The sequence below is a fragment of the Nerophis lumbriciformis genome, linkage group LG20 (genome assembly GCF_033978685.3).
Source record: "Nerophis lumbriciformis linkage group LG20, RoL_Nlum_v2.1, whole genome shotgun sequence".
Classification (NCBI taxonomy): Eukaryota; Metazoa; Chordata; class Actinopteri; order Syngnathiformes; family Syngnathidae; genus Nerophis; species Nerophis lumbriciformis.
This window is the reverse complement of record NC_084567.2, coordinates 17,027,501-17,049,828: the sequence shown is the minus strand read 5'-3', so window position 1 is coordinate 17,049,828 and position 22,328 is coordinate 17,027,501. Positions and strand designations below refer to the sequence as shown.

General features: G+C 37.5%; 2 protein-coding genes across 2 annotated transcripts in view; one reads left to right on the top strand and one right to left on the bottom strand.

Moving 5' to 3' along the window:
- Positions 1–1,108: 1,108 nt before the first annotated feature.
- Positions 1,109–21,452, bottom strand: hspb11 (heat shock protein, alpha-crystallin-related, b11). The gene is made up of 5 exons (XM_061980547.1): positions 21,248–21,452; positions 14,676–14,782; positions 1,986–2,054; positions 1,858–1,901; positions 1,109–1,759 (listed from the first exon to the last, which is right to left on the bottom strand). The coding sequence occupies exons 1-5, from the start codon at positions 21,337–21,339 to the stop codon at positions 1,667–1,669; spliced, it is 405 nt and encodes a 134-aa protein (XP_061836531.1). The 5' UTR covers positions 21,340–21,452; the 3' UTR covers positions 1,109–1,666.
- An 18-nt stretch (positions 21,453–21,470) lies between these two features.
- smn1 (survival of motor neuron 1, telomeric) overlaps positions 21,471–22,328 on the top strand; it is a 13,404-nt gene continuing 12,546 nt past the window's right edge. Inside the window, exon 1 of the mRNA XM_061980545.1 lies at positions 21,471–21,627. Coding sequence (XP_061836529.1) covers positions 21,580–21,627 — 48 coding nt within the window. The 5' untranslated portion in view covers positions 21,471–21,579. The remainder of the gene's footprint in view (positions 21,628–22,328) is intronic.

The following is a 22,328-nucleotide window of genomic DNA, read 5'->3' as shown; positions in this document are numbered from 1 at the left end:
ATCCTTGTCTCTATGGCGACAAATAAAGTAAGTTTCTTACAAGTATCATTCCTGCAGGACGAGGAATAGCTAAACATGCTCCATAGCTCACCGGCGTCAAAATGTAAATAAACGCCATTGGTGGATCGACACCTGACATCCACTGTAACGATACCAATTACAGGAGCACATATTGCCGATACGGTACAGCACGGTGGAAGAGGGGTTAGTGCGTCTGCCTCACAATACGAAGGTCCTGAGTAGTCCTGAGTTCACTCCCGGGCTCAGGATCTTTCTGTGTGGAGTTTGCATGTTCTCCCCGTGACTGTGTGGGTTCCCTCCGGGTACTCCGGCTTCCTCCCACCTCCAAAGACATGCACCTGGGGATAGGTTGATTGGCAACACTAAATTGGCCCTAGTGTGTGAATGTGAGTGTGAATGTTGTCTATCTATCTGTGTTGGCCCTGTGATGAGGTGGCGACTAGTCCAGGGTGTACACCGCCTTCCGCCCGATAATAAGCGGTAGAAAATGGATGGATGGATATTGCCGATACTACTATGATTAGGTCGATATTTTTTGGCATATAACATCTTCTTTCGTTTTTGTTTTTTTTAATTTATATTATGTTTATAAAATCAGGAAATATGTCCCTGGACACATGAGGACTTTAAATATGACCAATGTATGACCCTGTAACTACTTGGCATCGGATTGATACCCAAATTTGTGGTATCATCCAAAACTAATATAAAGCATCCAAACAACCAAAGAATAAGTGATTATTACATTTTAACAGAAGTGTAGATAGAACATGTTAAAAGAGAAAGTAAGCAGATATTAACAGTAAATGAACAAGTAGATTAATAATTAATTTTCTACAACTTGTCCTTAATAATTTTGACAAAATAATATAATGAAAAATGACACAATGCTCCTGCATACGTCAGCAGACTAATTAAGAGCCTTTGTTTGTTTAGTTACTACTAAAAGACAAGTTGTCTAGTAAGTTCACTACTTTGTTTAAGGACAAACTTGCAATAAGAAACATATGTTTAATGTACCGTTGTTCAAATAAAGGCAATAATGCAATTTTTTGTGTTCCCTTTTATTTAGAAAAGTATCGAAAAGTACCGAAAAGTATCTAAATAATTTTGGTACCGGTACCAAAATATTGGTATAGGGACAACATAATATAGTATAGTATTTCTCCAGCAATGGTCATGTGATGACAAAAAATATGGTATTTTGAGAGGTATTCTTTGAAGTCAGACATCACTGAAGGCCTAGGTGGGAAACGCACGCCCCGCCACTGCTTCACAACATGTTCAAAAAGGAGTAGGAAGAAGCCAAGCTTATTTAATCCCACTCCTTTTCCATTTTGTTGCAATTACTGACACATATATTCACTTCCTGTCCTCATCTTGCAACACAATTTACATCAATCAAACACAACAAATCTCTCAATTGCAGTTATGAATCACATCTGTGATGAAAAATATCTCATTTTAATGATCATCAAAATTCGTCTTCCTAGTTTTGAACAGCCTCTTATTGCGGGTCCAAAAGATAAAAATGTTAAATTGGAGTTAAAGTACACAATTTTCATTGGACAGTGACAATAAATCCAAAATATCATGTAATGTGTGAGTGTGTTGACAATGCTGAGCATACCAGCAAAAGCGCGTGTCACTTCTGCACACTGACTCTGTGCACCGAAACAAAGTGATCATATCCTGAGGCGATGATAAAGCGAAGGTGAGTTGCAGTGGTTCCGTTTAGCTGGGGGGGGGAAGTGAAAAAAAAAGCACACTAGTTCAGTTAGGAATTTGCCTTCTGGTTCATCCCATTTAAAACTTGATTATTCATTTTCAGCCTACCGAAATAGAATTTGACTGAAGATGTCCCTCGGTGTGTTTGAACTCTAAGGAGAAAGTTCATTATGCTTTAAAAAAATAAACGAACAAGCGGGTGACTAATAGCACACGTCGACATTCATCATCCCTACCTTTCTCCGCCACAAACTCAAAGTGAGAGGCATTCTCTGATGTGTTCTTTTCCACTTGTAGGTGTTGGACTGCAAGAAAAGATGGGGAGGGGAAGAGAGAGGAAGAGTCATCGGCCCTGTCCGGGAGAGTTAATTATCACACCACGTAATGCAGAAGACCTGTCACTGAAATGAAATGAACAATGGCTATGTTCGGATGAGGACAAAAAGGCCTTGGAGGAACATTCTAACAGGAAGTAGGTGAGTCATGTGTAATTGCAATAAAGACTTTTTGTCGCTCATTTATGAAACGCACCTGAAGCCTTAAAAATAAACTAACTCTGTTTAGGCATACGTGGGGCGACACTTAGTATGTTAGTTAAAGGGAAGTGCACTTTTTGGGGAATTTTGCCACTATAGAGACGAGAACACACGTCTTTATTTTTTTATTTTAAAGATGTTAATATTAATACTTTATTGCAATGGTTTCACAAAATCATATAATATGTGGTCCTTTAACATTGCGCTTTTTGAAAGAATTAAACAGTGAATGTCATATATTAAAAATAAATGAAAAAATAAAATAAAAATAAGTAGAGATGAATAGAGATGTCCAATAATATCGGCCTGCCGATATTATCGGACGATAAATGCGGTAAAATGTAATATCGGAAATTATCGGTATCATTTTTTTATTATCGGTATTGTTTTTTTGTTGTTGTTTTTTTTGTTTTTTTAATTAAATCAACATAAAAACACAAGATACACTTACAACTAGGGCACCAACTCAAAAAACCTCCCTCATTCACACAAAAGGGTTGTTTCTTTCTGTTATTAATATTCTGGTTCCTACATTATATATCAATATATATCAATACAGTCTGCAAGGGATACAGTCCGTAAGCACACATGATTGTGCATGCTGCTGGTCCACTAATAGTACTAACCTTTAACAGTTAATTTGACTAATTTTCATTAATTACTAGTTTCTATGTAACTGTTTTTTATATAGTTTTACTTTATTTTTTATTCAAGAAAATGTTTTTAATTCATTTATCTTATTTTATTAATTTTTTTTTAAAAGTACCTTATCTTCACCATACCTGGTTGTCCAAATTAGGCATAATAATGTATTAATTCCACGACTGCATATATTGGTTGATATCGGTATCGGTAATTAAAGAGTTGGACAATATCGGATTATCAGATATCGGCAAAAAAAAGCCATTATCGGACATCCCTCGAGATAAATAATTAATAATTAAATATTGGGAATACAAAATAAGAAAAAAAAAACACTCAGATCTGTATACTCGCATACATACAGATGAAATAAAAATTGAGCTGTTTGGCCGCTCCAGCGCCCCCCGCGACCCCAAAGGGAATAAGCGGTAGGAAATGGATGTGGATGGATGGATGGATGGCCACAATACCCAGCAATATGTTTGGAGGAGAAAAGGTGAGGCCTTTAATCCCAGGAACACCAAACCTACCGTCATGCATGGTGGCGATAGTTCTATGCTCTGGGTCTGTTTTGCTGCCAATGGAACTGGTGCTTTACAGAGAGTAAATGGGACAATGAAAAAGGAGGATTACCTCCAAATTCTTTACGACAACCTAAAATCATCAGCCCAGAGGTTGGGTCTTGGGCGCAGTTGGGTGTTCCAACAGGACAATGACCCCAAACACACGTCAAAAGTGGTAAAGGAATGGCTAAATCAGGCTATAATTAAGGGTTTAGAATGGTCCATAATCCTGACTTAAACGTGTGGACAATGCTGAAGAAACAAGTCCATGTCAGAAAACCAACACATTTAGCTGAACTGCACCAATTTTGTCAAGAGGAGTGGTCAAAAATTCAACCAGAAGCTTGTGGATGGCTACCAAAAGCGCCTTATTGCAGTGAAACTTGCCAAGGGACATGTAAGCAAATATTAACATTGCTGTATGTATACTTTTGACCCAGGAGATTTGGTCACATTTTCAGTAGACCCATAATAAATTCATAAAAGAACCAAACTTCATGAATGTTTTTTGTGACCAACAAGTATGTGCTCCAATCACTCTATCACAAAAAAATAAGAGTTGTAGAAATGATTGGAAACTCAAGACAGCCATGACATTATGTTCTTTACAAGTGTATGTAAACTTTTGACCACGACTGTATATATATATATATATATATACGTATATATATACCAATATACACACACATTATATATATATATATATATATATATATATATATATATACACACACACACACACACACACACACACACACACACACACACACACACACACACACACACACACACACACACACACACACACACACACACACACACACACACACACACACACACAGGTAAAAGCCAGTAAATTAGAATATTTTGAAAAATTTGATTTATTTCAGTAATTGCATTCAAAAGGTGTAACTTGTACATTATATTTATTCATTGCACACAGACTGATGCATTCAAATGTTTATTTCATTTAATTTTGATGATTTGAAGTGGCAACAAATGAAAATCCAAAATTCCGTGTGTCACAAAATTAGAATATTACTTAAGGCTAATACAAAAAAGGGATTTTTAGAAATGTTGGCCAACTGAAAAGTATGAAAATGAAAAATATGAGCATGTACAATACTCAATACTTGGTTGGAGCTCCTTTTGCCTCAATTACTGCGTTAATGCGGCGTGGCATGGAGTCGATGAGTTTCTGGCACTGCTCAGGTGTTATGAGAGCCCAGGTTGCTCTGATAGTGGCCTTCAACTCTTCTGCGTTTTTGGGTCTGGCATTCTGCATCTTCCTTTTCACAATACCCCACAGATTTTCTATGGGGCTAAGGTCAGGGGAGTTGGCGGGCCAATTTAGAACAGAAATACCATGGTCCGTAAACCAGGCACGGGTAGATTTTGCGCTGTGTGCAGACGCCAAGTCCTGTTGGAACTTGAAATCTCCATCTCCATAGAGCAGGTCAGCAGCAGGAAGCATGAAGTGCTCTAAAACTTGCTGGTAGACGGCTGCGTTGACCCTGGATCTCAGGAAACAGAGTGGACCGACACCAGCAGATGGTTTGGGTTGGTTTGGTTTGCATTTCCTTTGGAAATCGAGGTCCCAGAGTCTGGAGGAAGACAGGAGAGGCAAAGGATCCACGTTGCCTGAAGTCTAGTGTAAAGTTTCCACCATCAGTGATGGTTTGGGGTGCCATGTCATCTGCTGGTGTCGGTCCACTCTGTTTCCTGAGATCCAGGGTCAACGCAGCCATCTACCAGCAAGTTTTAGAGCACTTCATGCTTCCTGCTGCTGACCTGCTCTATGGAGATGGAGATTTCAAGTTCTAACAGGACTTGGCGCCTGCACACAGCGCAAAATCTACCCGTGCCTGGTTTACGGACCATGGTATTTCTGTTCTAAATTGGCCCGCCAACTCCCCTGACCTTAGCCCCATAGAAAATCTGTGGGGTATTGTGAAAAGTAAGATGCAGAATGCCAGACCCAAAAACGCAGAAGAGTTGGAGGCCACTATCAGAGCAACCTGGGCTCTCATAACACCTGAGCAGTGCCAGAAACTCATCGACTCCATGCCACGCCGCATTAACGCAGTAATTGAGGCAAAAGGAGCTCCAACCAAGTATTGAGTATTGTACATGCTCATATTTTTCATTTTCATACTTTTCAGTTGGCCAACATTTCTAAAAATCCCTTTTTTGTATTAGCCTTAAGTAATATTCTAATTTTGTGACACACGGAATTTTGGATTTTCATTTGTTGCCACTTCAAATCATCAAAATTAAATGAAATAAACATTTGAATGCATCAGTCTGTGTGCAATGAATAAATATAATGTACAAGTTTCACCTTTTGAATGCAATTACTGAAATAAATCAAGTTTTTCAAAATATTCTAATTTACTGGCTTTTACCTGTATATATATATATATATATATATATATATATATATATATATATATATATATATATATATATATATATATATATATTTATTTTTTTTATTTTATTTTTTTTCATCTCTATCTATGCTCAGTAGCTAAAATAGCCATGCTAATTTTGCTAATATTTGATTCCGTAAAGATATAAGCAATACATTAAGTTGTGTGCTTCTTGGGGCAAACACAGCTCATTAGCTTCAAAGCTGCAGACACAAAACGGTGTGTTCTGTTAGGGGAATATTTTCTAACTTTGGGACAGAGGGAACTGTGCATGAGATCTCATCTCATTATGTTCAAGGACATGACAATGAATGTACCCTGTGTCTTCTATCTTAGAAAATACAAACATTGTAGCTCATTTAAGTTCCGGAACAAGAGGTACCAGGGACGAGACAAAGGCAGAGTGGATAGATGTGTGTGTGTGTGTGTGTGTGTGTGTGTGTGTGTGTTTCAAACACCCATGCCAAGCTAACTTTCGGTTTCGATCCCTGCCAAGGCTGGCTGCAAGATGGACAAAGGCATATGAGAGTGGCCATTTTAGAGAAGGCTCGGGTCCTCTTTCCAGCACTAGTATTGCTATTGTTTGTACTTACTCCTTTTTGTAGAATGAATTGTTCATCTTCATTTCTAGTTACCACTCTTTATTTAGACAGCCTTCGAATAAAATAATCTGGGAGCACTCTTCTCTGCAAAAGGGAGGGTCCCAATAATTCCCAGTAGGTCTTATTAAAATCACTTTCTAAATTTCCAGCATCAGGGCTAGACTTTGGGCAACAGACTTTTAATACGCTCTGGTGGGACCTTTGGTATTTATTTAAAAGAGTGCAAGCTGAAAAGTAGCATAATAGATCATATTTAAAATAAATATTTGTGAAGGTGTATGCATGAAGACAAGTTATATGAAAGTGGTTTGTCAATTCTCAAGGGGGTTTGTGAAATAGGAAAACAATTTGTACCAAAAAGTAGGGTACAACATATAGAAAACACCTGATACAGGCAGTGTGAGGACCCTCTATTATGGAGGTTAGTTTGTGTCTTTATTATGAAACCTTTTTTTTGACATTGAACTTATACAACTGAATTTTTTGCGTTTGAATTTTGCGCAATTTATCAAATTATGCTGACAATTTCATTGAAAACAAATTCAGTGTAAAAAAAATCAGTGTATAAAAATTCAGTGTATAAAAATTCAGTCCATAAAAAAATCATCGTATACAAATTCAGTGTATAAAAATTCAGTGTATAAAAATTCAGTCCATAAAAAACTCATCGTATACAAATTCAGTGTATAAAAATTCATTGTATAAAAATTCAGTGTAAAAAAAAAAATCAGTGCAGAAAAACAATTTGCTGCTTCAAAAAACAAACCTAACTTCCGGTAAATTAAGGATGAAGCAGAAAATGAGATGGCGACTTGTTCAGGGTGTACCCCGCCTTCCGCCCAAATGCAGCTGAGATAGGCTCCAGCACCCCCCGCGACCCCAAAAGGGACAAGTGGTAGAAAATGGATGGATGGATGGCAGACAATTCTGTCTCAGAACCAGCCAATGAGGTGTCAAGTTTGAAGTCATGTGACAGGGGTCTTGCAAAACAGCATAAAAAGGCAGTTAACTGGGCTACCTGGGCATAAACTGTGTCACAAATAGGGTTGCAAAGGGGTGGAAAGTTTCCGGTAAATTTCCAGAAGCTTTCCGGAAATTTACCACGGGAAGTTAAGCTTGGGAAGTTTGGAAATTTTGACCATTTTTTGATTATTCAAAGTTGGACACCGTCCATCTTATTCTGTAGAATAAGATGAGAAGCTTGTAAAACACTAAAGCAATGCCACACACAGATATAAATAGTCAGCTAAACAATTGGAGTAGTCTTTAAAAATATTTTACTGATGGACAAATTAATAGAAATAGGCTAGATGAATAAATGAACACTCAATCAGCATGCTGAATCAAACTATAACCTACATTCTTGTATGACAACAGAATGGCTAGCAGAACAGAAGGCAGAGGAAACTACACATTTTGATTTAGTATTTGCTAGTTGAACTTTACAGATCACAAAAAAGGTAAATTTGGATCGCTAACGTTGTTAGCATAAATGAATGGGATTTAACGTAGAGAAAATTAGCATCACGGCTAACGGAGAAATATTTTCGGTTCATTATGAGACTGTGGTGGTACATAAACCTACCTAGCTAGAGATATTGGCCCCAAAATCATTTAACAAGCACAGGAACAGCTAGCGAGCTTGAGTGGAAGTCTGCTGGAGTAGTCTACAGTCATACAGTAACAAGCAATTACACCTCTATTAAACTTAAATACCATAGATCAAATATATTTACCCCAGTAATATCATCAAAACTTATCTGACTGGATGAAGTCCTTGGGCTCAAATACTAGTGTGGCCTCAATAGCCCTGCTGTAGTGTGTAGCATGCTGGGAATGATCTGTGCATGTGATGGAAGAATGCACTGCACATGTGATGGAGGAATGCACAGTGAAGGGTTGAAATTAAACTGAATTTGCATTAAATCAGGTTGTTTTAGCTAATAATCATGCTGCAAGATCTAGCATGTTGCATTCAATGTTTATTCCCATTAATTTCCCATATATTCCCATGGAAAGTTTCCAACTTTTAATATTCCGGGAATTTTCCAACCCTAGTCACAAACCTAAAGAAACGCATCTTTTACACAGGAAGCACGCAGGAAAGGAAAGACATCAACCGAGTGGTAAGGAGCGAGATAAGGGAAGCTAAAAGAGTTTATAGGGAAAAGGTAGAACACAAATATACCAGTGGAGATCTTCGGGCAGCTTGGAAAGGAATAAAAGCAATGACCTCCATCTCTCAGGGAAGTAGTCGGAGTAACAGGAATCCTATAAGAATTGAAGGAATAAATATGGCTGACCTCCCAAAATGAATTTAATAGTATTTATTCTCGATTTGAAAATAATGACTTTTCCGATAATATTTCCCTCCTTAAAGAGTCTCTTACCCCTGATCCAAACATTATCATCGTGCAGAAGCATGTTAGAGAGCTTTTAAAACGAGTCAATATAAGTAGGGTCCCTGGTCCAGACCTTATTTGTGGGCGCATGCTCCAATATTGTGCTGACCAACTTTGCAGTGTCCTCCAACATATATTTCAAATGTCACTGAACCGTAACCAGATTCCTGGCATTTGGAAATCTTCTACTGGGGTCCCCATCACAAAAACATGTAAATCTAAACAAATTTGCAATTTTAGACCAGTTGCATTAATGTCATTACAGGGCTCGAATTTAACCACGGCAACCACGGCAAAAGCCGCAACCGCCCTCATCACTTGCCGTAATGCCCTAAAAAATTGACCAACATCGACGGCAAGAACATGCCGTGACCACCCTTGACTTTTTACTTGTTAATGGACTAGGGATGTAACGGTAAACGGTTTAATGATAATTTGCGATAAAATTCCAGACGATTAGTAATACCGTCTAATTTTTTAACTTCCGAAAAAACGTCATTTATTAATACACTTTAGGCAACACAAAGTCAGGCGCATGTGCACTAGCGTCGTTTGGCTTGATAATCATGGCGGTATAACTACACAGACTTTGATCCGGAGATTTCCCCCAAGCGCTTGGTTTAACGTAATTTTCCCCTCGCTTCCCGGCGTGTGTTTAAGAGCGCACTACTGTCTTTAGATGGAGACAGGTGTGGACGATATTGGACACAGACACACTTGTCCCCACACTAAAAGTAAACAGCGAAGGAGAAAACTATTTGATGTTGCTTTTATTTTCTCAATACAGCGTCCATCAGATGCTGTGACTGAGAGTTAATGAGGTGAGGAAACATGCAGCAGGTGATGTGTTGTGAATGTTGTCCCAATTTGTTTATAAAGTCTTTAGTTTGTTGACTGGGATGTTCACTCGTGCTTTATTTAACTGCAAACTGGATCAGTGTTCCAATAACATCAGTACTAGCTCAAATGTTTTGTCATCTCATCGAATTGAACGCAGATTATGTATGAGGTGTGAGAGGTGTCACTCTTTGTTTTTGTTGGCCAAACTCTTGCACTGAACCACAAGCAGGTGTTGTTGGAGAAGAACAAAGCTTGTTTATAAGACTTTATCTTGATCAGCCAAACTGCTTTGAGTTTTATATTGATATCAAAAAGGAAACACCAATGTTTTTTTTACATTACTTGTGTTTTTTTCATGTCACAGAGGTAGTACCGTATTTTTCGGACGATAAGTCGCAGTTTTTTTCATAGTTTGCTCAGGGGGTGCAACTTATGTGTGAAATTATTAACACATTAGAATAATACATAATGTTGGATATAGAGAACACACAAATCATTTATTTATTGAATCAAAGATACTGAAATTCTACGACATAGTGAATTTGCAAACAGCTAAAATTATACACAAAGCAAACTATAACCTGCTACCCAAGAATATACAACAATTCTTCTCAAAAAAAAGAGGAGAAATATAATCTTAGAGAAAAATGTAATTTAAAACATTTGTATGCACGTACAACACTTAAGACCTTCAGTATATCTGTATGTGGAATTAAATTATGGAATGGATTAAGCAAAGCAATCAAACAATGTACTAATATGATTCACTTCAAGAAACTCTTCAAACTTAAAGTGTTTACAAAGTACAAAGAAGAAGAACCATGATAAACATTCTGAATTTATTTAACTCATCCATTCTTTCATTCTTTCACTCACAAAATAATCTTACTTATCTCAACATATGAAATGTAACTTACTTCACCAATTATTATTTATTTACTTATTTTTATTGTGATTACTTATGGAGTATATTGTGAATACATTGAGAACAGGAAGTGAACAAAAGTTTTAGCAACTGTTATGTAAAAGAAAAGGGGTAGGATTAAATAAGCTCTGCTTCTTCCTACTCCTTTTTGAACATGTTGAAAAGAGAAACTGGAGATTGTGATGTATCATGTTGTATGCTTGCATGTTCGAAATAAACTCAAACTCAAACATTACCGGAATAATATCAAATAATATTATTTATCTCATTCACGTAAGAGACTAGACGAATAAGATTTCATGGGATTTAGCGATTAGGAGTGACAGATTGTTTGGTAAACGTATAGCATGTTCTATATGTTATAGTTATTTGAATGACTCTTACCATAATATGTTACGTTAACATACCAGGCACGTTCTTAGTTGGTTATTTATGCGTCATATAACGTACACTTATTCAGCCTGTTGTTCACTATTCTTTATTTATTTTAAATTGCCTTTCAAATGTCTATTCTTGGTGTTGGGTTATATCAAATACATTTCCCCCAAAAATGCGACTTAAACTCCAGTGCGACTTATATATGTTTTTTTCCTTCTTTAATATGCATTTTCGGCAGGTGCGACTTATACTCCGGTGCGACTTATACTCCAAAAAATACGGTACTTCAAAAACCATTCATGTGACACAGCATTTTGTTAATGTATTATTGTGTATATTTATGCTCAAACTCTTAATGGATCTGTCCCAATACATCATCTACATGTTGTAGATATAAATGTACTTAACTTAAAAATAATAATATATTATTTTTAAAAATACCTCCCTCTATCAAAATGTAAAAATAGAGATAAAGGCATCATGTAATGACAAAAAGCTGACAAGTTGATATTAATAATGAATAAAAAACAGTTTATATATATATAATGCAGTCATGCTTTGGAGCCTATGCCTCGAAAGAAAATAATGTTTGCCTTGGTGCCCTTCCAACTTGCCTTGGTGCCCTAAAACATGTGCCCTCCTTTAAGGCAACACTTGCCTTGACCTTAAAAAGTAACAATTCAAGGCCTGTCATTAATCACGAAAATCTTTGAAAAAATAGTTAAAAGCCTGGTCATGTCTTCTATAGAGGGACTTGATCCACTACACTTTGCCTATCAAGCATTGAGAGGTGTAGATGATGCCAAGCTTTTTATACTCAACCACCTCTACAAACACTTAGAGAAGCCGCAAGGCTCTTATTTGCTGATTTCTCTTCAGCATTTAACACAATGCAGCCACAGCTCTTGATAGAGAGGCTTGTGTCTACATTAGAATTGTCTCACCAGCTTGTGCTATGGATTTTAGACTTTTTAACAGGCAGAGAGCAAAGAGTCTCTGTAAACAGCTGTCTCTCTGACTCTGTAACCATATCCACGGGTCTACCCCAAGGATGCGTCCTTCCTCCCTGACTTTTTATGATGTATACTGATGAATGCAGGAGTAGGCAGGAGGACACCTATCTGAATACATTTTCTGATGACACGACATTGCAGTCCCTCCTCTATGGTTCACAATCAAAGCAAGAGAGCGCCCTAATGGATTTTATCTCCTGGTGTGACTTTATGGATTTAAATGTACATAAAACCAAATAATTAATTATTGATTTGAGACGTAAGAAGGAAATTTATACAGAGTACATCATACATAACAAAAAAGTTGACATTATTTCATCGTATAAATCATGGGTCCCCAAACTTTTTGACTGGGGGGCCGCATTGGGTTAAAACAATTTGGCTGGGGGCCGGGCTGTATATACGTATATATAAAAATTGATTAGAAAGGACAGATTGTAAAAGGAATTGCGGGTGAATGCTCCAATGCTAAAGTTGAACTGAAATGCTGAGTGAATGTAGTATGAATTTAAGAAGAATTGTGGAAGTTTGAAGAATGTCCCATTGATTTCAATGGGAATTTCCCAAAAAATGTGGGAATTTCGGGAAATGCGGGAATATTTTTTAAAAAAGGTAAAAAAAACTTGAATGTGTTGAAATGGTTGGTGTTGGAATTTTTCAAATCGGTCGAGAAATGTTGAAGTAGCAACATGTTGAATTGAGAAATGGTATTACGGAATTCCTGGGATTTCGGGAAAACTGGGAATTTTTCCAGTTCAAAAAACAACTTTGTTTTTTTGTCCTAATTAAGAGGAATGTTTTGACGATGGAACGGTTGAAATGCGTTCAAAAATGTGGAAGGAGTAGTCGCCAGAAAAAAGGGTGGGAATAGGACTTTGGAAAGGTAGTTTGAATTTCTAGGATAAGTGGAATATGTCGAAGGTGGAATGGTATGAATCGGTTGAAAAATGTGGAAATGGTGGAAGTTTGAAAAATGGCCAACTCATTTTGAATGGGAAAAAATGTCCCGGAAAACCTGGAATCCTGGGAAATCTGGGAATTTTTTGAATTTGAAAACCCGTGATTCCCGAATAAGCTGAACAGTTTGAAGTTGGAACGGTTTCAATCGTGTGAAAAATATGGAAGGTAGAGCGAGCCAAAATCTGGAGAAGAAGAAGAAGAAGAATAAATAGATGAATGTTGGTGTAGAAAACCATATGTGTGAATGTTTGGAGCATTCACACAATAATAAAAATATTTTAAAAAACATTATTCTTATTTATTTTTTTAAGACGGATTTTGGACGCGGGCCGTAGTTTGGGGACCCCTGGTATAAATACTTGGGGACCTTTTTTGATGACCAGCTGGAGTTTAATGTGAACACAGATTTTATAGTGAAGCGAGCACAACAGAGAATTCATCTTCTCTGGAAACTAAATTATTTCTCTGTAAGGCCTGTAATACTCCTGTATATTTTTCTTTTTTTTTTGTTGGTTTCACTGTGTCTCAGTTAAAGACTGAAACAGCCTGACTAGTATTGTTAAGTCTTGCTTTAACATTTCCGGAGTAATTCTTAGAGACTTAAACTTCCTCTGCAACCAGCAAATCATCTGAAAAGCAAAGAGCATTTTAGCCTCCCAGAGCCATGTCCTTGCAGGTGAATTCTCTCTGTTGCCTTCAGGGTGACGTTATGCCCTTCCATTGAGTAAAAACAAATTGATTTTCCAAATAATTCGTCCCCTCTGCACTTAGACTCTTAAACATTAAAATTTTTCAGTGTTGTATTGTTGTACTGTTTATGCATTTATTGACTATTTATTTATTGTGGGCTTTTCGAACCACGACAACCTGCTGCTCAAAATTAATTGCCCCTTAAGGGATTAATAAAGTTGTTTTATTTCATTTGAATAATACAACATAAACCCTTTTTTTTGTTTGTCCTGTCCAGCCACTCATATTGTTGATGTAGATGATCATATTTTCTGTACATATTTACTTTACAAAAGAGAAGTGTGGGATTAATCTATTGTTGCCTTATTTGTATTTGACTTTATTAAATTGATTAATATTCATGTTTGGCGCAGCCGGACCGGAGCAGGAGGGAATAGAAAGATAATAAACACTTCTGACCGCCAGGTGTGACGTCACACACACTAGCACCTGACCACCAGGTGTTAGACGAAATTTGTATACACTGAATTTTAAAACACTGATTTTTTTTTATGTAAAAAAAAAAATCAGTTCACAAAATCCAAACGTTAAAAATGTTGTTACATAAATTCAGTGTCAAAAAAACGCTTTTGTAATAAATACACAAATTAACCTCCATATTTATTCAGTTTTCGGTGTGCGTAATTAGACTGGATTGGATTGGTTATATGCACTCTAGACTAAAACTCCATACCTCTCTGGTACTGTCAACAAAATCTCATTTATGTCATAGCAGATTGAAAACCCACTTTTGTGCCAAGTTAGTGTATATTACATTTAAATAAATGCTTTTAATAGTGTTTGGACATCTAAAAGTTATGGTCTGCCATATATAAAGCATTCAATGTTGAAAGAGTTTTTCAGAGTAATTGAAGAAGTGATTGTTTGATGGACTCCAACTTACCGTTGTAGCTGTCAAATGTCACTGAAGAAACATTTGTCATTTCAGCAAAGCGAATGATGAACTCTTGAGGAAACATCCCGGTGGACATCCAGAAGGTTTTTGTGTTTCTGGTTCAAACAAAACGAAACAAAATCAGTCAGTTTAGTGCAAAAACATAAGAATATATAAACCACAACTAAAGCCACAAGTGTGATCTACAGTGCAGCCTTAGAAAACTCCAAAAATAAAAATAGCCTTGCGTATATTTGATGAATTAATGAACTAATTATTAATGATCTAGCACCAGTCTCCTCTCAAGAACTTTGTAAGAAGAAATGCCAACTGGACAACTAGGTCGATTTAGAAAAATGGGGTTGAGCAACTCTCATTTTCTTATTGAGCGTAGGGCTGGGCGATATGGCCTTTTTTTAATATCTCGATATTTTTAGGCCATGTCACGGTACACGATATTTTGCCTTAGCCTTGAATGAACACTTGATGCATATAATCACAGCAGTATGACGATTTTATGTGTCTACATTAAAACTGTCATGTCTGTGTTGATCATGTTTTTTTTTGGCCATGTGATGTTTGTTTTTTGGACACTTTCTTAGTTCCTGGTTGTTCACTCCCTTGTTTTGTTTCCATAGCAACCCATTAGTTTTCACCTGTCATATCACGCACCTGTTGTTAATCATGTCTGTGTTATTTAAGCTTTTCATTTTATGTTGGTCAGCGTGGCGACATCATATCCCACACTCTCTACACACCCTTATGACCCTTGCTGCTCTTTTTCATGCCGTTTTCTCGTCCAAGTAAGTTTTCTTTATTCATGCCATAGTTTGCAAGTTGTTTCATTGTTCATAGTTTCTGCCTTTGTGCAAGTTTTGTGTTTATAGTCAAGTTTTGTACTTCCGCCCCTTATTCTTTTTTTGAGTGTTAAAATTAAATATGTATTCACCTGCACGTCATGTCTGGTCCAAATCATTTGCACCTTGGGAGAACAAACCACGCCATAGTCCAAGTCTTGACAAAAACATTCTTGTTCATACTGCATTAATACAGTATATGCTCATTTTAAACTTTCATGCAGAGAGGTAAATTACAACTAATTCAATTCACCAAAACTGTATTTATTAAACAGTTGTTAAGCAGTGGCACAAACATTCATGTCTTTTCAAAACAGAAAGTGCAAGATTGTCAGAGACATTTTAAAACAAGCTATGAGTGCACTTTTGTGCATGATGTCACTAAGATGACATATCAAAACACTAAATTAAAGTGCACTTTTTGTACAGAATGCCATTACAATAGTTTAAAACAAATAAAGGGCACTTTTGTGCATGATGTCACACAAGATATGTCAATAACTGTCAAATAAAAATGAGCTGCATAATAGGAAATCAAATAGTGTACGTCCTTCGCTATGTGGTAGGTTCCTGCGGACGTTATTTCCTTCTGTTGTTTACTATTTTTTTCATACGGTGTTGATCTGGAAATGGTTGCCTCGGCATTTTGTTGGTGTGGCACCGAACGTTGTTGACATGCAGAGTTTCAAGCACTCTTCATTCTCTAGCGGGTGACTTTTCAAATGATGCTACATATTAGCAGTAATGCTACTTTATGTAGCAACGCTTTTGCCCCACAGTTGACAAATTACGGTTGTCTGTTCGTCATATTCCCACTTGAAGCCAAACCACCGCCAGACGATGGACCTTGTGCTGTTTTTCTTGGGAATTAATTCTTCCTTCATTTGTTACCAGATTCGCACCTTCTTTCTCTCGTATTACCACTCGCACCACAGCTAACGTTACCCATGCCGCTATCTCTCTGCTCCACGAGGGCGTATACGTATGTGACATATGTAGGAAGGTGCGCTTGTTTTATGTCTCTGTGAGAAGGAGAGACAAGAAAGAGTGAGAAGAGCCTGTAGTGTAATGCCCGCAGCTAAAAGCAACTGCGTGAGAACGTATACTCCAATATCACGATATAGTCATTTTCTATACGCGATAAATCGAGTATATCGATATATCGCCCAGCCCTAATTGAGCGTGTCAAATATGGAACACGATACATGTAATTAGGGGTTTCATGGTCCGATAATGACATCAGAAATCGGTCGATATCAGCAAAAAAACAAACAAACAAAAAACAAGCATCGGATTATATCGGTAATCTCCCATATAAACTTCGGTACAAGCAGTGTTGTAGCACATTTACTTGTATGGCCACTTAACGTCTAATTTGTTCTCCAATAAGCACACAATGTTGGTCTTTTCTTTTATATTAGTCATTTACAACAGGTAAACATGCTCGGCTAAAAGCTACAAGGAACCAGCAGCTACACAACAGCTAAGCACACAATAGCACACAAGCCAAACATACGTAATAAAGTGTCCTTAGTTGAACAACCATCAGCACATTTGTCAATTCAAACAAGTACCAAATAAATATAGTTGCATATTATTTACTTATACAAAACATACTCATTCAATTTACTGCGTTGTGAGCTTAACTTTATGAATTATTGTGGCCACTAGGTGTTGCCAAAAAGCAATTACCACTCCACTTCAACTTAAAGACAGCATAAGTCCATTTCAGATGGTTAACAATAAATAAGTTAGTGATGTTGTTGTCTGTTTGACTTCTTTTACTTGATCAAAATGTTTGTAACATTTCACACTACGAAAATATGTATGATCAGTGCTGTTACGGTATCGGATTAATATCCGTATCGGCCAATACTCAAGGCTCCACTATTGTTACCGTGTCGGAACTGGTAAAAAGTTGTATAAAAGTTTTAAAGTTGTATATAGTCTGCAAATATGAAAAAATATAGCAACACAAGCATCATTTAATAGGGCCTTGACAAAAATGGCTGCTGAGAGTGAATATTGTAATTCTAGTTGATACTGTAGACTACTGCTATAAATTAAAGGGCTAAAAAAGTCAAATTATGATTTTTTTCTACATGCAAACCACTTCCTTGTGGTCTACATAACATGTAACGCTGGTTCTTTGGTCCAAATGTTTGCGTAGATTATGTTTTACAGACCATTTTCAAGCTCATTATGCGCCGTTTTGTGGGCGCTCTTATTTACGTGCCTCCACTTCGACAGCATCTTTTCTCCGCCATCTTTGTTGTAGTTTTTAACCTTCCCTATGGAGTCTAGACAAATATCAATTCAAACTATACGCTACTTTGTATTAGAAATGGTAACAGCGGAGGATGTGTGTGCATGTGCGAGCCAGTCTGCCGCACAACAAGAGGATCGAGAAAAAGAAGGAAGTCATTGATTACAGTTTTGGACTACAACGGCGGACTCGCGCAAAGCTCTTCGGGTACGTTTCTACCATATATGGATAATTCCGCTGACGTTACAACTGGGGAAAATGTCACAAAATGGGCAAATTACAAAACGGCTGCTTTGGAGGGAGTATGAAGGAAGGCAAGGTTGTTTTATAAATATCTCCGCTATGCCTCTATGGTTTGATTTCAAATTTGCAGGTCTTACAGTGTGCAGATCCCAAATACAAACAGCAAATACCCATATAGGTAAAGAAAGTTTGTTTTGCATAATAGGTATTATTATGAAATGTGTATAATTTGTGTATTTTTTCCATTGGTTGATGTATTCGTCTAATGCGGTGGTCGGCAACCCGCGGCTCTAGAGCCACATGTGGCTCTTTAGCGGCTCCCAAGAGCTTTTTCAAAAATGTATGAAAATGGAAAAAGATGGGGGGGGGAATACATTTTTTTTGTTTTAATATGGTCTCTGTAGGAGGACAGACATGCCACAACCCTTCGTAATTGTTAGAAATCCCAGTGTTTGTATTAAACATGCTTCATTGATGACATTATTTGACAAGCGCCGTTTTGTCCTACTAATTTCGGCGGTTCTTAAACTCACCGTAGATTGTTTACATGTCCAACTTTCTCCGACGCTGCCACAGAAAGACGTGTCTTCTGCCACTCCTTCTTCGTCTCGTTTTGTCCAGCAAACGTTTCATGTTGTGCGTAAATGCACAAACGTGAGCTTTGTTGATGTTATTGACTTGTGTGGAGTGCTAACAAGGCATAATTGGTCAGTGCATGACTGCAAGTTAATCAATGCTAACATGCTATTTAGGCTAGCTGTATGTACGTATTGCATCATTGAGCCTGGTTTGTAGGTATATTTGAGCTCATTTAATTTATTTTACTTATGTCCTCTGTGTATTTAATGTATATTTGCATGTCTCATGACACATTATCTGTATGTAATATTGGCTGCATTTCTGATAGATGTTTGTGTGCAATGTTGTTCCAGACCACAGCAAACGTTAGCCAGTTTGCAAAGATTGTAATAAATCCATTAGAAGAAGACAGCCTGCCATTTCCTTTAACTTGAACACACACATCTATACCTTTGGCCATTCTAAGCCAGTGATTCCCAGGAATTATCTCACCCTCTGAGAAGTTTTACTAATGTTTTCCAATGTTACAAAAATGTGTAGAATAAACATAAAATTTCAACATTTCTGTCAACAAATTTTTGTATCAGCCTGTGACACACAGTCATTTTGATAGTAGGCTAAAATAGCTAATATAGACACTTACATCATGTGTTGTCTTCATTATAACACTTATATAAGGTTTTTTATTTTTTGTGGCTCCAGAGAGATTTTTTTTGTATTTTTGGTCCAATATGGCTCTTTCAACTTTTTGGATTGCCGACCACTGGTCTAATGTAGAAGATAAAATGGTGGCAGTGAGTGAATTACAACAGTGGAATTCTACATTTTAGTGTTGTTTATTTTGTGTACTGTGTTTTGAATGGGTTTGTTTTCATTTTAATATAAACTTTCCGAGAGACTAGTGATGGAAATTAGCAATTAGCTGTTGTTGCATACTCACATTCGTGGTCAAAAGTTTACATACACTTGTAAGAACATAATGTCATGGCTGTCTTGCGTTTCCAATAATTTCTACAACTCTTATTTGTTTGTGATATAGAGTGAATTCATGAAGTTTGGTTCTTTTATGAATTTATTATGGTTCTACTGAAAATGTGACCAAATCTGCTGGGTCAAAGGTATACATACAGCAATGTTAATATTTGGTTACATGTCCCTTGGCAAGTTTCACTGCAATAAGGCGCTTTTGGTAGCCATCCACAAGCTTAGTCTACTCAGTGACCTAGGGGTTAGAGTGTCTGCCCTGAGGTCGGTAGGTTGTGAGTTTAAACCCCGGCCGAGTCATACCAAAGACTATAAAAATGGGACCCATTACCTCCCTGCTTGGCACTCAGCATCAAGGGTTGGAATTGGGGGTTAAATCACCAAAAATGATTCCTGGGCGCGACACCGCTCCTGCCCACTGCTCCCCTCACTTCCCAGGGGGTGAACAAGGGTGTGGGTCAAATGCAGAGGACAAATTTCACCACACCTAGTGTGTGTGTGTGTGTGTGTGTGTGTGTGTGTGTGACAATCATTGGTACTTTAACTTTAACTTAACTTAACTTCTGACAAGCTTCTGGTTGAACTTTTGACCACTCCATCCATCCATCCATTTTCTACCGCTTATTCCCTTTGGGGTCGCGGGGGTCGCTGGAGCCTATCTCAGCTACAATCGGGCGGAAGGCGGGGTACACCCTGGACAAGTCGCCACCTCATCGCAGCTTTTGACCACTCCTCTTCACAAAATAGGTGCAGTTCAGCTAAATGTGTTGGTTTTCTGACATGGACTTGTTTCTTCAACATTGTCCACATGACATCACAGGGACAAAAATAAGACCTTTTGGAGGAAAGTTCTGTGGTCATTTGAAACAAAAATTGAGCTGTTTGGCCACAATACCAAGCAATATGTTTGGAGGAGAAAAGGTGAGGCCTTTACTCCCAGGAACACCAAACCTACTGTCAAGCATGGTGGTGGTAGTATTATGCTCTAGGCCTGTTTTGCTGCCAATGGAACTGGAACTTTACAGAGAGTAAATGGGACAAAGAAAAAGGAGGATTACCTCCAAATTCTTCAGGACAACCTAAAATCATCAGCCCGGATGTTGGGTCTTGGGCGCAGTTGGGTGTTCCAACAGGACAATGACCCCAAACACAGTATATAGTATATACACGTATATATGTATGTATGTTGTGAGCAAACTGTGGTGCTGAATTTCTCCCAGGGATCAATAAAGTACTTTCTATTCTATTCTATTCAAAAATTCAAGCAGAAGTTTGTGGATGGCTACCAAAAGCGCCTCATTGCAGTGAAACTTTCCAAGGGACATGTAAGCAAATATTAACATTGCTGTATGTATACTTTTGACCCAGCAGATTTGGTCACATTTTCAGTAGACCCATAATAAATTCATAAAAGAACCAAACTTCATGAATGTTTTTTGTGACCAACAAGTATGTGCTCCAATCACTCTATCACACACACACACAAAAAGAGTTGTTTGTAAGTGTATGTAAACTTTTGACCACGACTTTACATGTCAGAGGTGCATTAGTATGAATTGTAATGTGTAGTTTGAATAAACAAAATCTACAGCTTGAGAGAGAATTTGAGAAATCGATTCACTCTGACAAGACACGCACAAGGATATACTTACCCGTCAATTATGTTTTCTGACGGGTGGTTCTCATCGTTGGAGGTGGCCACGACCACTTTCGCACCCAAAGAGTGAAGGAGGGCATCAAACATCGTCAGTGAATACTAAACAACACAGATGCGAACCCCTGGAGAAGTCTAATACGCAGCAAACCACCGCAGCAATGCTACAACAACCTAGCGTTGCCAAGCCAACCCTTGGCGTCGCATAATATAGACGTCACGTCGCAGTTGCTACGTCATCACGCTAGTTGACGCCCACCGACGCCATCCTCCATGCATGGTGCTACGAACGTTGGTTAGCGCCTGTCTTAGAAAAGTAATGTTTTCCTAATGGCGAATGAATGCAAAGAAGAGTTATTTAGGCGGGGGAGTGGACAGGTGAGTCATGCCGGACTGTGAAAGAGTAGAATCATCAGAATAACAAATGTTAAAGTATTTTATGACGCTGTGTTTTTTTGGTGTGGAAGGATGAGCTAGCTTGCTAAGCTAGCAGACAAAGCTCAAACCAAGCTGGACAGAAAATAATGAATATTAGTGTAGTGGTGTAGGTACTATATAAAAGATAAGAGAGGTAGGCTTATTTATATATATATATATATATATATATATGTGTGTGTGTGTGTATGTGTATGTGTATATATATATATATATATATATATGCATATATATATATATATATATATACATACATATATATATTACACGCACGCATACATATATATTATATATGTATGCGTGCGTGTAATATATAAATGTATGTATGTATATCCATCCATCCATCCATTTTCTACCGCTTATTCCCTTTGGAGTCGCGGGGGGCGCTGGAGCCTATCTCAGCTACAATCGGGCGGAAGGCGGTGTACACCCTGGACAAGTCGCCACCTCATCGCAGGGCCAACACAGATAGACAGACAACATTCACACTCACATTCACACACTTGGGCCAATTTTAGTGTTGCCAATCAACCTATCCCTGTATGTATATGTGTATGTATGCATGTATATGTATGTATGTATATATATATATATATACATACACATATATATGTTTATATTTGTATGAATGTGTATATATGTGA

Bases quoted from the DNA above. Each gene is read 5' to 3' on its own strand.
- hspb11 (XM_061980547.1), bottom strand. From the start codon at position 21,339: ATGTTTGATGCCCTCCTTCACTCTTTGGGTGCGAAAGTGGTCGTGGCC. The intron at 14,783-21,247 runs GTAAGTATATCC...TGTTTGAACCAG, and splicing joins TCAGAAAACATAATTGACGG to AAACACAAAAACCTTCTGGA. The intron at 1,902-1,985 runs GTAGGGATGATG...CTTTCTCCTTAG, and splicing joins TGAGTTTGTGGCGGAGAAAG to AGTTCAAACACACCGAGGGA.